General features: G+C 32.7%; 1 protein-coding gene across 2 annotated transcripts; it reads left to right on the forward strand.

The window, feature by feature from the left end:
• The first annotated feature begins 3,085 nt into the window (after window positions 1-3,085).
• Window positions 3,086-10,287, forward strand: LOC103499380 (NADPH-dependent pterin aldehyde reductase-like). 2 transcript variants are annotated; one of them, XM_008462379.3, is made up of 5 exons: window positions 3,086-3,447; window positions 3,563-3,632; window positions 4,079-4,272; window positions 4,759-4,931; window positions 9,960-10,287. In XM_008462379.3, exons 1-5 carry the CDS (start codon window positions 3,226-3,228, stop codon window positions 10,051-10,053), a joined length of 753 nt encoding a protein of 250 aa, XP_008460601.1. In that variant the 5' UTR covers window positions 3,086-3,225; the 3' UTR covers window positions 10,054-10,287. The 2 variants fall into 2 exon arrangements, with proteins under 2 accessions (XP_008460601.1, XP_050947425.1); XM_051091468.1 differs by having other exon boundaries at window positions 3,178-3,447; window positions 4,079-4,304; window positions 4,773-4,931.
• Window positions 10,288-16,643: the final 6,356 nt, after the last annotated feature.

Here is a 16,643-nt window from a genome sequence, read left to right on the forward strand (position 1 = left end):
TGCGTTTGTAAATATTTTTTTTTTCAAAATAGGTTGTAAGAATGTGTAAGTTTTCAAAATATTGTTTTAGGTGTACAAAAAACCATGTAAAAACTGTTGCGACATATTCTTGTAAACCCATTTTCAAAATAATGGAATTTCACGGACACTTTATATAGCATTTTTTTTAAGCGAAAACAATTTAGCGAGTTAACGAATTTTGTAGGTTTTTTTAAGCATCGTGGTTAACTAAATTGTCAAACTTTTTCCTTCTTTTTTTTAAAACAACGGTTCAATTGATTTCCAATGTGTCAAAATTTTTGTTTCAAATAACGTAACTGTACTTATAAAAAGCCATATTTAGGTACTATGCGCATTTTCAAGAAAAATACCTTTTCATTTCAATTTTTTATCCATTGAACTTACGTAACTTAGTAAGAATCCTAAAAAGACGTTCGAGTTGTACGTAAAAACCCTATAAAAGACCAACCTTTATTACACTTTTCCATAATGTGTAAAAAACGTATTTTCTATATCGGAAGTAAAAAATCCTAAACAATAGTTTTATGTCTGGGGGGTTACAAAATTCCAAAAAACTACATGTGACCGCGGAATTATTTTTTCTTCAAACAATACATAATTAATGGAAATGAATTAATAAACAAAAGTATAATTAAACATAGAAAGGAAATAACATAGTAACCAAATAACAATTAATTTACATAATGTATACAAACCTTATAATAAACAAACGGTAAGACTAAGGAAAGAACTGAAATTTATTACAAAATTCAATAATGTAGACCACACAAAGAATGGACTGTATAAATGAAAGAGGTTTATAGTCGTAGTACCTCATTTACGAAATGTTTACGTGCGGGAACTTGAAAGTACACCCCAAATAATTTCAAGTCATTATATATGCATGCCATATATGTTGCATAATGTAAAATGAATGAAAAAAGTGTAGTAAACATACCTTAACTATAAGGAGAACCTTAGAAATGCATGTAAAACACCAATAAATAACAGAACCGTTAGTACATAATGAAGGGGAAATAAAGTAGCCTCAGAGTTAAGAAATTCCCGCAAAGGCATTCGAGAAGAATGCATTTGCGGTAGAATTTCATGGGGTGGACTCTTTTAACATCATATGAAGAAGCAGACTAAGCAAAGAGAGTCAGAAAACTGAGATCATTAAAAATTACAGCAGAGACATGGTGAGAAAATAGTAGTCATTGTGACAAAACAGTGGCCAAACCGAGAGGATTGGATAGTTCAAAAGAGCAAATGATGATTGAAAATAACAAGCAAACATTGGGAAAAAAATAATGTGTTGTAAAGAAATGAATACACGGCCAAAAAAGGAATTAACATGTGTTTAAGCATAGGAGACATACACAACAGTGGTGAGAAATGGGATGCTTTACATGGTTAGTGAGCATTTTAGACAGAAAAAATTATGGTGTAATAGGAAAAAATAAAACAGCAAAATTAGACAAAATGAGATGGATACGAATAGGGAGAAAACAGAGTAGCCATTACAGATTATATATTGTGAAAAACAAATAAGAAGAGCAAAATTTGATGCACATACCAAAGAGCAATGAAAATAGACCAAATATGGAACACACTCGGGAATGGAATGCAAGAAGGGGAAGGGTGAAATATATAGTAAAGGGAAGATAGTAATAAATAGAGCAGCAAGCATTAAAGATGAAAGTGAATCCCATAAAATAGGGGATTTGACAAACGAGGGTGACAATTGAATAGAAGTTACTGTCAAACTTGAAAAAAGTAGTCATGGTCATATTTTTCAACACAAGTACACAGTAGACATGACATACACATCTTCAAAACAGAATGGCAATGAATATAGAATTCAATCACAAACCAGAAGGCAAGTAACAACAAGTGAATGCAACCATAGAAATGGAAAACCTTCTAGAAAAAATCCATACATGGAAGCATTAAAACAGAGTGTAACAAGGTTCATAAGCATACGAAAAAATGTTCTTGAGATGCAAGGTTCATACAAACCAACGAGGATGTAGGACACAATTTATGACATAGGGAGACAAATCAAATGAAAACAATTTCAGAACACAATAATGGAATCATATCATATACTGCCCAACATTAAACTCATCATTGGTAATGGGCAAAAAATTGTATATTGGACCCAAACAATAAACAAATATGACATAGGGACCGACGACCCCTGCCAAGCTCCGCCATACCCCTACTTCGCTTCCTTTCACCATTTCAGTATAGCATCTGTCACCCTAATGGTCGTTCAGTGGAAAGAAAAGTGCAATAAAGTAATTTTAGGATCGCCAAGGGATGGGAAGCGGCAAGGGATGGGAAGCGACAAGGGTTCATCGAAAGACCAAGCGTATGGATCGAGAGAGGATGAGAAACGTTTCAGAGGTAACGACATGTATCGCAACCGGTCAACGAAACAGAAGATGGATATTAATCGAACCGTTTCGGAGGCAGCCGTCGCAAAACGAAAATGGGATTCAAGGGCATGGACAAAAGAATCAGACAGATTAGAATGTGAGTCGAAGACGAACAACATGACCCGATGCTTCGAAAAAGGGAGGAGAATGTTTCCTTTTGCTTAAGACTGAAGAGAAAGGAGAAAAGATTAGAAAAGGTGAAGATGATCGGAGGGAAAGGGAAGAAAAAGTTGAGCTAAGTATTCAAGACTTTGGCAATAAAGCTAAGCTAAAGAGAGACGTTAAGTTAATTGTGTTAATTGCTTAAGTTAATAGCTAAGCTAAAAAGAAAAAGAAAAATTCAAAAGCTATTTTTTTCTGTTTTTGTTAATTTTCAAAATTAAAGTTGGCTTGTTTTTTTAAACCATTAGTAAAGAAAAAAAAAAGGTAAAGTAGATAGCAAATAAGAAAATTAGGAAATTGAAGTAGTGGGTTTATAGACTTAATTTAAAAAAAAAAATCAAAAACCAAATTATTACCGAATGCAATCTAATGATACAGTGAAATAGAAATTATATCCAAAGACATGTATGTTGATATATAAAACGTAAATAATAATAATAATAAAAAGAAATATAGGGTTTATGAATAGACCCAAAAGAAGAGGACAAGGAGTTGGTGATGTTCAAAAAGATAAGGTAGAGTTTTTGTGTGGAGGTGGTGATATATAATAGTACTGAAGGAAAGAGAAAGGTATGGTGAGTTTGTAATTAAAAAGCTAAGAGAAAAGCAAAAAAGAAAAAAAATGATGCAAGAAGAAGGTAGGAAGGAAGAAGATGGTAAGAGTTCACTTGTAATTCTGATCACGGGAGTGAGCAGAGGGTTAGGACGAAGTTTGGGTTTAGAGTTGGCAAAGCTTGGTCATACCATTGTTGGTTGTTCTCGTAATCATGACACTCTTCATTCTCTTCAAACGCAACTCTCTTCTGTCTCCACTAAACAACACTTGCTCCTCAACCTTGATGTGGTAACTATTTCTTCCATCATTTCTTTTCACTGTTATTACTACACACACACATACATATATATCATTACTGTATATATCATTATATTTCAAATCAATTCTTTTGGGTTTTGTGTAGACTTCCAATAGTGGTGTTGAAGATCTACTTCAAGCTGTCCTTCAAACAAATCTCATTCCTGATATCCTTGGTACCTTTAAATATTCACATTTCAATAAAAGGGAGCAAAATTAAAAAGAAAAAGAAAAACTGATTTCACAGAGAATATAGTTTTAAAATAATTATAGATTTTAAAAAATTCCTAAATAATCTATATATATCTACAAGAGATTGTAGGATAAACGTTTCTTTCACGATTAACATGCAGGTAAATTTGATATTTAAATAACTCAATCAACTATTTTAGCCTATCTTTTTAACATCACACCCGATAAAAGAAAATCTAAACAATCTAAACAATCGTGTAACGATTAAATCTAAACAAACGTGTAACGATTAAATCTAAACAATCGTGTACTCGTGATAATAGCCAAATCTAAATAATCATATTTTGTATTTTCGACTTTGAATCGGATCATTATTCATTTATTTTTTTGATTATACTTAATAATATGTATGAATATTCTATCTGTTTAGTGAACAATGCTGGTATAGCGAATGAGAAGTCAAAGTTTTGGGAGATTCCTCAAAAGGAATTTGATTCAGTGATTGATACAAATATCAAAGGAACAGCAAATGTACTTCGTCATTTCATTCCTCCTATGATCGCAAGGGAGAAGAAAATTATTGTGAACATGTCTTCATTGTGGGGAAGAATTGGGGCTCCTATGGTACGTACTACGGTCTGTCTACACATTTTCTGGTAAACTTTATTTATCTATGCATCAGTACGAAATGTTAGAAAAGGAACACCCCACAGTTCTACTAACTGGAAGAAAGAAAGTCAGTTAAAAAGTATTATAATCACACAAAATTCTCCTCTAATTCCAATGGTAAAGAGAGTATGCTCTAATAGACTATGGAAGAGGTTTGGTACAAAAAGGTTGTAATGTAGAGTGTTGCGTTCTACTTTATCAAAGTACTTTTGAACAACAAATACCATTTTGTTACATCTGTAGTGTTTCAAGTCCATCAAATCTTGTAGAATAAGGTGGTTGGCCCAACTACCATCCCTTCTAAGTTCACAATAAACAACTAAATAAACTATTTCAGTACTAAACAATATAAAAACATTGAAGTCTGAACAAAGACTTTTTACAAACTCTACGTTCCAAACATAAATTCTCTAACTCCAAATTTTATAACTATTAATTCAGTTCTCACCGTATAGCGCATCAAAGTGGGGAATTGAGGGATTGACGAAGTCGATTGCAGAAGAGCTGCCAAAGGGAATGGCTATTATTGCACTTCATCCTGGCATTGTAAACACTGACATGCTCCGCACCGCCTTCGGTGATTTCGCCTCTAATTACCAAAATCCTCAACAATGGTAAATCTATATCCACTTGTTTTAAATAAATAAACTATATGTGCATTCATTTTTTAGAGTTATAAAACAAATAAACTATATGTGCATTCATTTCTTAGAGTTAAAGAAATCAAAGGATATGTTAATTTAGTAAGAATTTTGCATTATTTAAATGTAGGGTTTAAATTGTTGTGTTTAATTGTAGTTATGAACTAACAATCTTATAAACAAGATTGAAATGTTGTAATCTAAATCATCCAGGTGTAATGTAGAATACACACAAAAAGAGTTAAAGTTTTCCAATAAGTTTGTTTTTATTTCCTCTCAAATATTATATTTGGTGATTATTTATTTGGGGTGTTCGTCACACGCTTCCAATAAAGTGGTATTAGAACTTGAGTTTGGAGTCTAAAAAATTGTTTTTCAAGTGGGAAACAACAATTTAGTTCCCATTGAAGTACCTCAACTTACAAAAGAAAATTATAGCAGTTGGTGTATTCGAATGAAATATCTACTTGGTTCATAAGATGTGTGGGACTTTGTTAATAATGATTATGAAGAACCAAAAACTGATACGACTTTGAGTCAAGCTCAACGAGAAGCTTTACAAAATCCAAGGAAAAAAGAACAAAAGGCTCTCACCATCATTCATCAAGCCATTGATGATTCAAATTTTGAGAAAAATTTTGGAGCAACTACTGCACATCAAAGCATGGCAAATTTTGGAGAATGCATATAAAGGAATAGATCGAATCAAGAAGGTTCGCCTTAAAAATTGAGAGGTGATTATGAATCATTGCATATAAAGGAGTTTGAATCAGTTTCAGATTATACTTCAAGATTATTCATAATAGTAAATGAAATGAAAAGATATGGTGAAACAATAAGTGATGAGCAAGTAGTAGAAAGGATACTTCGCTCATTAGATGAAAAATTCAATTTCATCGTTGTAGCTACTGAAGAATCAAAGGGTTTGAGTACAATGTCCATTAATCAACTTATGTGCTCTTTACAAGCCCACGAAGAGAAGCTTCTTAAGAAGAACAAACAGACGACTGAGCAACTTTTTCAATCAAAGTTGCAATCAAAAGACAAGGAAGATAGCCTAGAGAAAGGTAATGGTGATTTCAGAGGTCAAGGTTGAGGAAACTACAATCAAAGAAAATTTGATGCTATTAATTCAAACTGATCAAATTCATCAAGAGGTCGTAGAAGACAACATTATTCGAGGTTAAATGGAGAAAGATCAAATAATGATAAGAGGTCTGACAAAAGACAGGTTGAATGTTATAATTGTCATAAATTCGACCATTATTCATAGGAAAACAGAAATAAAATTGAAGAAAATGCAAATTATGCTAACAAAGAAGAAGAAAGCGGTGATTCATCATTGCTTCTAACATGCAAAGATATGGAAACATGTGAAAACAATGCATGGTATCTCGATAGTGGTGCAAACAATCACATGTGTGGAAGTAAATCGATGTTCGTAGAGCTTGAAGAATCTGTTGGTGGTGATATCGTAATTGGAGATGCCATAAAAATTCTAGTTAAAGGAAAAGATAAAATTCTAATCAATTTAAAGAATGGGAAGCATGATTTTATCTCTAATGTTAATTATGTGCCTAAATATGAATAACAACATTTTTACTTTGGGACAACTCTTCAATATGATTGCTAAAGTGCAAATGACGAAAAATAGAATGTGTTTATTAAACATTCAAACTGATGTTGCTAAATGTTTAAATTCATGTTTGAAAGATCCAAATTGGAGTTGGCACTTGAGATTTGAGCATTTGAATTTTGATGGCTTGAGACTATTAGCCAAGAAAAGACATGGTGAAAGGGTTACCATATGTCAAACATCCAAATCAATTTTGTGAAGGTTGTCTTTATGGAAAACAATCAAGGAAGAGTTTTCCACAAGAATCATCTTCAAGAGCAATAAGACCACTGGAGTTAGTTCACACTGATCTTTGTAGACTAATCAAACCAAGTTCTTTCGATAAGAATAATTATTTCTTATTATTTATTGATGATTTCAGCCTAAAAACTTGAGTTTACTTTGTCAAAGGAGAAATCAAAAGTATTTGACATGTTTAAGAGATTTAAGATCCTTGTTGAAAAAGAAAGTGGTTGTTACATAAAAGCTTTGAGATCAGATAAAGGAAGTGAATTCACTTCAAATGAATTCAAAATTTTTTGCACAGAAAATGGAATTCATCTACCTATAAAGTTTAATTTACTCCTCAACAAAATGGTGTTGTTGAGAGAAAGAACTGAACAATACTTAACATGGCACGAAGCATGTTGAAGAGCAAGAAGATGCCAAAAGAATTTTGGGTACAGGTTATTGAATGTGCAGTGTACTTGTCAAATCATTCCCCTACTAAAGCCTTATGAAAGAAAACTCCTCAACAATTATGGATAGAAAGAAAATCATCAATTGCTCATTTGAGAGTATTTGGATGTGTGGCTTATGTACATATACTTGATCAAAAGAGTAGTAAGCCTGATAATAAAATTGAGAAACATGTTTTTGTTGGCTATGATGCAAGCTTAAAAGGCTACAAGCTTTATAATCCTGTTACAAAGAAGACAATGATACGCAGAGATGTTGTGTTTGATGAAGAAGCATCATAGAATTGGAATGACGAACCAAAAGACTACAAATTTTTTGTTTTTTCCCGATGATCAATGATGAGCCTAGTGACATTGCTTCTCCATCAACACCACTAATATCGTCAATCACTCTACAACAAAACACACCTTCATCATCTGAAAGTTCAAGTGAAGGGTTTCGTGGCATGAGAAGTTTACGAGACATATATGATGAATCTGAAGAGTTAAGTCAGTTTTAATAACCTTACTCTCTTTTGTCTCTTTGGTGACAGTGAACCTTTGAATTTTGAAGAAGTTTCACAAAGTGACAAATGGAAGATTGTTATGGATGAAGAGATAAAAGCCATAAAAAAGAATGATACATGGGAACTTTCTACTATTCTGAATGGAAAGAAAGCAGTAGGTGTCAAATGAGTATTCAAGATAAAAAGAAATGAAAATGGAGAAGTAGAGAAATAGAAAGCAAGATTAGTACTAAAAGGTTATTCTCAAAGAAAAGACATTGATCATGATGAAGTATTTACTCTCGTTGCTCGTTTAGAAACCATAAGACTGTTAATTGCGCTTGCTGCTCAAAATAATTTGAAGATCTTTTAGATGGACATCAAGTCAACATCTTTTAATGGATATCTAGAAGAAGAAGTCTACTTAGAACAACCTCTTGGTTATTTTGGAAAAGGCCAAGAGGATAAAGTTCTAAAATTGAATAAGGCATTATACAGATTAAAACAAGCACCAAGAATGTGGAATAGCAGAATCAACAAATATTTTCTTGATAATGGGTATTTGATGTGCCCTGATGAATATTCTCTTTATATTAAGAGTAATGGTCATGTAGATATTTTGGTGGTTTGTTTTTACATGGATAACTTAATTTTTGCAAAAAATTGTGCATGTTTGAAGATCTCAAGAAGACAATGGCCCTAGAATTTGAAATGACAGATATAGAATTGACGTCATATTATCTTGGCATTGAGGTGAAGTAGTCAGAAAAAGGTATTTTCATCTCTCAAGTACGATAAACTAGAGAAATTCTAGAGAAGTTCAATATGATTAATTCTAAGCGTGCCGGTGACTGAAACTAGGACCAAACTGTCCAAACATAAAGAAGAAGATGTTGATCCTTCATATTTTAAGAGTTTGGTTAGGAGTTTGAGATATTTGACTTGCATAAGACTAGATATTCTTTTCAACGTTGGATTGGTGTGTCGGTTTATGAAATCTCTCCTACAATTATTCATTTGAAAGTGGTAAAGAGAATTCTTCGTTACCTCAGAGGTACTCTTGATTATGGGTTATTTTATTCTTCATCTAAAAAATTGAAGATTGAAGGCTATTATGATAGTGACTGGCTGGAGACACGAATGATCGAAAGAGAACTAGTGGATATGTTTTATTAATTCGTTGGTAATACTGTTTTTACTTGGAGTTTTAAGAAGCAACTTATTGTAACATTATCCACTTGTGAGTCAGAATATGTTTCTGCATCTTTAAGTGTCTGTCATGCAGTTTGGTTAAGAAATTTGTTAACGATAGTTGGAATTTTGCAAGATGATCCAATTGTGATCCATGTAAACAATAAGCCAACAGTTGTTTTAGCAAAGAATCTTGTGTTCCACGATCATAGCAAACACATTGATACAAGATTTCACTTCATCATGGATTTCATTTCAAGGAAGGACGTTCAAGTTGAATATGTGAAGACAGAAGATCAAATTGCAGATATTTTCACGGAGTCACTCAAAGTTAATGTGTTTAACAAGTTAAGAACTTTGCTTTGAGTTTTTCAGAAAACATGTTTAAGGGAGGATGTTGAAAATTAAACATGTTTTAAATAAGTTATATGAAAAATTAGAGAATATGTGAGATAACATGTTTGAGTTAATTTAGTAAAAGTTTCACATTATTTAAGTGTAGGATTTAAATTATTGTGTGTTAATTGTGGTATGAGTTATGCTCATAATTATCCTTTAAATAGGATTGAAATGTTGTAATCTAAACCATCCAAATGTGAAGTAGAATATACACAAAAGAGTTAGTTTTTATTTCAATAATCTAAATCATCCAAGGCTTCCAATAAGTTAGTTTTTATTTCCTCTCAAATATTATATTTGGTGATTATTTATTGAGACACTTGCAAAAATAGCAAAAGAATTTATGATAAATTATAAAAATAGCAAATTTAAAAGTGAATAACCCTCTGATAGTGTTCTGATATCGTTAATTACTGTCATATTTGACATATTTGTAATATGGAAAAAGAGGTGCTATGGGCTATTTTTTCTAAATTTTTTTGTCATCTGATTCAAATTTTCTTAATTAAATTCATCTAATAATTGATATATATATATGAACTTTTAATTTTTTTTTCCAGAATGCTTGAAACACATATCACATATAACAATTACTTTTATTAAATTTTGTTAGGGCTACGAAGGCAGCTTCTATGATTCTCAATCTTTCAAGTGCTGATAATGGTGCATCTCTCACTGTTGAGGATCCTGGAATTCTTGTTAGGTGAATTCTCATGATTTCATCGAGAAATTATATATATTGCTCAAGAAACTTTCTTGTTAGTCTGTGTTCTTTTTTCCTCCTTTGCTTATATTATGATATGTTTGGCTGTTGTTATAATAATTATAATTATAGTTATTATTATTTCTCTACTCCAAGACATATTAATGTTGTGTGAGGACGATATTCAACTATAACGTGGAAAGTATTAATTTTAATATATACTACATTCTTATCTTAATTGTCATGACGCTCTTGACAGAAAGGATTACATTCTCATCATTAGTTTCTATCTAGTTGATATTTCATTCCAAATATTGGACTCTTTTTGTATATAGCAAAAATAGGAAAACTTATTTACAAATATCGTAAAACGGCAAAAATTAGTTTCCATTTTGTCATTTGGTTATGCTAGTTAAAAAGCATGTACAATTATGCATGCGATCCTAACTTGTTAGGGCATAAGTTTTGAGAATGAAATCTAAATAGTGATCGAATGAAATAATTTTCATTTATTTTAAACGGTATATATTTAATACATATGATTTTATACAAAGAAATAGTAGATTGGGTGGTAAGAGATTTTGATCCATAAGGTTAATTTATAACATATATAAGAAGTAACTAAAATGAGCTTAGATATAGCTTGCATAAATTCTGTGTTATCGTCTTAAAGCCATATAAACTACTTCTTTCAAAATCAAATTCCAACTTACATGTTCTTTAGACTCCAAAACGTCCTCCTTGCTCAGTTTTTTTTTTTTTTTAAATGACCTTCTCACCTACTCATGATTCAAATGCAAACCTTCTCACATCGAACTTGAACAGCAACCTAGGTCTATAAACTAGATACAATTTGTGTAGGTAACGATGACACATGATTTGCGTCAATGTAAGGGTATTGATGACAATATATTGGTGTCGAGTTATAGATAACGGCGATATATTTATTGCATCAAGGTAAAGGTATTAATGACACAATTTTAGTGTCATCTAAACATATTTAAGGGCACGTTTTTCAAAGTTTCGTTAAATAACCTTTCTTGATAGTGGCTTCAATGACGCAAAAAATTATGTCGTTGAAAGTCATTAAGACATAAAATTTGTGTCATTAAAGTCGTTTTTAGAACGACAGTACAAGCTCGTTGAGAGAAAAGAGGAGTCGATCAATCGTGTGGAGTTGTTCCGGGAAACATACGTTCGAGCTGGGACGTTCGTGCCGCAGGCCGCAGAGGATGCGCATGTAAGTTATGCCCTTATTAATTATCTTCTTTCATTATATATTTTTTGCGCATTACCTAACATAGTTTTTAAATTTTTGTAGAATAAAATGCTGGAACTCCAATTCTAGCCTACCCCAGAGGGTAGTCAGCCATTCTCTGAGGATGAGATATGCGATCAGGTGTTGGGTAGATGACCAGGCTACTCAAAAGGCCTTGGTTGGGGATCCAAGCCGAAGACCTGTAGGACGACGAGTGCGAGCAGTTCATCGACATCTTGTTCGCAGTCCACACAAAAAGAGATTGAATTACAAGCTAAACTTAATGAAGTTTTGGAACGGATTAAAGTACAAGATAGAAATCACCAAGTGTTAGCTTCACAAGTGGAAACAATGAAAAAGATGATAGAAGAATTAACTCGTGCACAACAGGGACCACCACGTGATCCCTAGCTCTGCGGTACGTATATTTGTCTCCATTATTCTTAAGTTTTTGCAATGATAGTACATAGTAAACATATGGATATATGTACTAAACTTAGTTACTTTTATATCATTTTAGGACCGAAGGTGTAGAATGACGCGTACGCACCTCGTTGGGAGACTTTTTGTTATGTTTGCATTTTCTTGTATTATGAGAACTATATTTTTTGTATTAAACTGACTAATATTTTGTGAACTTATTCGTCTTATTAATTTAAAATCTTTTTTTTTTAAATTTTTGTTTATATATTTCTTAATTTATTAATTTATATTGAATTTGTTTTAATTTAATCCAAAACGTCGGGAAAAATATTTGAGCAATCCGAACGTCGTTGTGAATGTTTGAGCAAAATATTTTAGGAAAAAGTTTAGAAATTAAATATTAAAAAAATATATAAAAAAGAATTCCCGACGCAATGAAACGTCGAGACTAGGATGCATAAGAGACGTCGGGGAAGGGTGTCCCAACGCACAAAAGACGTTGGGAAGAAAATGTTGGAAGAGGCATTCTCGATGCCGGGAGTTGCGTTAGCATAAGGTCCGTCGGGGAAGAGGCATTCCCGATGCCACTGTTGCCGATGCATGTGACGATGTCGGGAGAGGCATTCCCGAAACCGTGTAGGTACGACGTCGGGAATGCCTCTCTTGACTCGGTTCTCCCGACGTTTGTCCCGACGCCGTGAAATACGTCGACATATCTTTTTCCGACGTATTTTTTATTTTCACCGACGTTTTTGTGCATCGGGAGTACCTCCGTCTCTTGTAGTGTTTGTGCAATAAAACAGTTACAACGACAATATATTATTGTCGAGTTATATTGAAAGGTGACACACTTAAAGCGTCGTTATAAAAGTATTAATGGTAATATATTTATGTCGAGTGATAGATACTTGTGACATATTTAATTAATTGTCAATGTAACGGTATTAATGACAATATATTCGTGTCAAGTGATAGATTGCGGTGAAACGTTTAAAATTTCAATGTAAGGATATTAATGACAAGATATTTGTGTCAAAGTATAGATAACAATGACACATTTAAAGCGTCAATATAAGGTTATTAATAACAATATATTTGTGCCAAGTAATTGATAACGGTGACACATTTAAAGCATCAATATAAGAGTATTAATGACAATATATTAGTGTCAAAGTATAAATAACGATGTCACATGATTTGCATCAATGTAAGGGTATTGATGACAATATGTTGGTGTCGAGTCATAGATAACGATGACATATTTATTGCGTCAAGGTAAAAGTATTAATGATACAATTTTGGTGTCATCTAAGCATATGTAATGACATATTTTCTAAAGTTTTGTTAAATAGTCTTTCCTAATAGTGGCTTCAATGACGCGAAAATTGTGTCGTTGAAAGTCTTTGTGTTGCAAAATTTGCATCGTTAAAACCCAAATTTGTAGTAGTGATAGGCAAGCAAAATCTTGGGTTGTTGGAGAATGAATAAAGTCCAAATTTAAGGGAGTCGGTCGCCTATACAAACCACGTGATATCATAGAAGACATGATGCAAGACAATGGCATAAATATGAGTTATGAAAAAGCATTGTGTGCCAAAGAAAATATATATGAACGACTACGAGGATCTCCTAAAGAGTCATATAATCTATTGCACAGATATGGTGAAACACTCAAACTTACAAATCTAGGTACAATATTTCACATGGAACTTGAAGATGATCATTTCATCAATATCTTTTTATGGCTATTATTGGTCCATGTGTCTGTGGATTCTTAAATTGCATTAGATCAGTCATAGTCATGGATGGAACATTTCTTAAGAACATATATCAGGGTCAATTTACTTTATCAACACACCCACCTCAACATTCGTGGTATGACATCATTGTTTACTTTATCTACACCACATCCAACGATAGTTGGTATAGACGACTCATATGCTCAAACCTATTTCACATTTGACAAACAAGTTTAGCAAGTGCCTCGATATATATAAATTTATGCATAAGTTTGAAGTAGGAAGTAGGAAGTAGCATACCCGTAACACATGCAACAATCCCATGATAGTATATTTCATCTTAGTTAACTCTATAAAGTACACCAAAGCTAATTTGACCATATCATTGTCATCACCCTCGAATTTCAAAAATATGTCCTTTAAGTCGTTTACATAAATAAACTATTTGTCTTTGAAGAACTTCTCCAACAATGTACTATTCCTAACCAACTAAATAGAGACTTCTTTTTAGGACCTTATAGTTACGATGTTGAACTCTCTCCTACAAAAAATACACAGAACACTCCCTAACAAGAAACTTATATGATCCTTCCCTTCATCTTCCACCTTCCTTAACAATAAGTAGTGGATGAGTGACCCGTTAAAGACAATATTTAGATCCAAAAAGTGGTCAAACTTTGTTTTTCTAAATAAGGCTAACTGATCTAATTTGAGTTTGGCCTTAATATTGCGTGTTGTATTTTCTAAATGAGACAAACAACTTATTAGAGCCTGGAAATGATGGGAAGGATTAATCTTGCACATCGGTCTAACAATCGATGTCGATGTCATAACTGAAGCCTAAACAATAAATGAACAAATGAAATATAATTGCATAAGAGACTTACTAAACATGCATAAAAACACTCCAAATGACTTTAGGAGGGGTAGCAATTTGATTTCGAAACCCATAGTGAAAGTTTAGAATGTGAGAGATATGTGCAAGATGTGTGTGGGATAAAACGTAAGGGCCTAAGAGACTTACTAAACATGCATAAAAACACTCCAAATGGCTTAGAAGAGGTAGCAATTTGATTTTGAAATACATAGTGAAAGTTTGGAATGTGTGAGATCTGTGCAAGATAAAATATAAGGGGCCATTTGGGAGAAGGGTTGGGTTATGATAAACCTAGTGTTAAGATAAACCTAGAATTATAATAAGATGTGTTTGGAGGAAGGATTATGGAAGAAGTGTTATGATAAGATGTGTGTGGGGGAAGTGTTATAAAGGAAGTGTTATGATAATGTTGTGAAAAAGGATTGAGGAAAAGTTGAAAAATGATTAAGAAGTGTTGAAGAAGGGTTGAGGAAGGGTTAAGGAGTTAAAACTAGGGTTACATAACCCTTCCCCCAAACAGGGGTTGGATTACATAACCCTAACCCCCATAATCCAACCCTTCCCCCAAACGCCCCCTAAGGGTCTAAGATATTTGCTAAACATGCATAAAAACACTCCAAATAGCTTAGGAGGGGGTAGCAATTTAATTTCAAAATGCATGGTGAAAGTTTGGAATGTGTGAGTTGCATTAGATTCTGCGAGATAAAACATAAAGGCCTAAGAGACTTACTAAACATGCATAAAATCACTCTAAATGGCTTAGGAAAGATAGCAATTTAATTTTGAAATGCATGGTGAAAGTTTGGAATGTGCGAGATGCGTGTGAGATGTGTGCAAGATAAAACATAAGGGCCTAAAAGATTTGCTAAACATGCATATAACCACTCCAGATGGCTTAGGAGGGGTATCAATTTGATTTCAAAATACATAGTGAAAGTTTGGAATGTGGGAGATGTGTATGAGATAAAATATAAGGGCCTAATTAAGAGACGTACTAAACATGCATAAAAACACTCCAAACTAATGCATATAACATAAACTCAAACTTGCTTTCTAGACCATGTTTTCAGCCCAACAACTACAAACATGTTTTTGATTTTGACATGGATATCATACTTTTACATAGTTTCAAAAAATCTCAACATAGCAACTTGCTTAACAATACAAGGACTGATGTTCTTAACTTTTTAAGAGCCATAAAACTCAATTGATCCCTCTATTTTAGACCCGAGCTACAGAGATTTCAAGGACTAAACTAATTTATAGCATTTAAATCGAAAAAGGGCCTAAACCAAACTTTACTACTTAAAACTCACCAAAAGAGATTTAGGCACTTGCTGAAAACTGTTTGACTAGGTCCGATATCAATCCAACAATACAACATAAGAGTTCTAAAAAGAGTACAAAAGAAGTTCTGGTCATTCTTACCGACTGAGTCTTACCCAAAACGACTCAAACCTTAGTTTGGTTGGTGATCGAATTATCTTTAAAACCTATAAAATTTCATATCTTTAGGTAGTGGGTAATGCAAAATAGAGGTCGATTGAAAGTGGGTTAAAGATGAAACTCATTGAAATAAGAGAAAGCACCCTGAAAGGTGATCGAGTTGGTTCGAATTCGCAAACAGAGGAGCGACGAACGAAACTGAAGTAGCAATAATATGCACTAAAGTAGAAGCGAGAAAGTTCAAAAAATTGTCACGAAAAGGAGAAGAATGCAAACGAGATTCTTTTTTTTTCTTTAGGTTTTGTTTTACGATGAAGAGAAGGGAAGATAAAATTAATGAAGGGTAATTTAGACAATTCACTCTCAATTTGTCCTAAAAATCAACTTTTTTAAAATCAATCCCAAAAATTTTTTATCCCTCCATTTTTTTTGTCTATTTTTGTCAATTTCCCAATTTTTTATATTGTCATTAATAGCTCTAGAAAAACCGCTATAAAAAGTCAATGACTTTCTGCTATGACAACATTCATAAAACGCTACAAAAAATATTTTAAAGCATTTTTCAATATTATTAAAAAAAACTATTGAAACGTTTTGGTAACGTTTTTTGAACGCAATAAAAAACGCTACAAAACATCTTTTATAGAATTTTTCCAATGTTATTAAAAAAAGCTATTGAAATATTTTGATAGAGTTTTTCCAATGCAATAAAAAACGGTATCAAATTTTCAATAGCATTTTTTCCATGTTATAAAAAGTCTTCATAGCATCATATTTGTGCTATCACTTGGGTCATTTTTTATAGCGGTTTGCATAGCGTTGTAAAAATGCTATCGAACGTCATGGAATAA

This window comes from Cucumis melo, chromosome 10 (assembly GCF_025177605.1).
Source record: "Cucumis melo cultivar AY chromosome 10, USDA_Cmelo_AY_1.0, whole genome shotgun sequence".
Classification (NCBI taxonomy): domain Eukaryota; kingdom Viridiplantae; phylum Streptophyta; class Magnoliopsida; order Cucurbitales; family Cucurbitaceae; genus Cucumis; species Cucumis melo.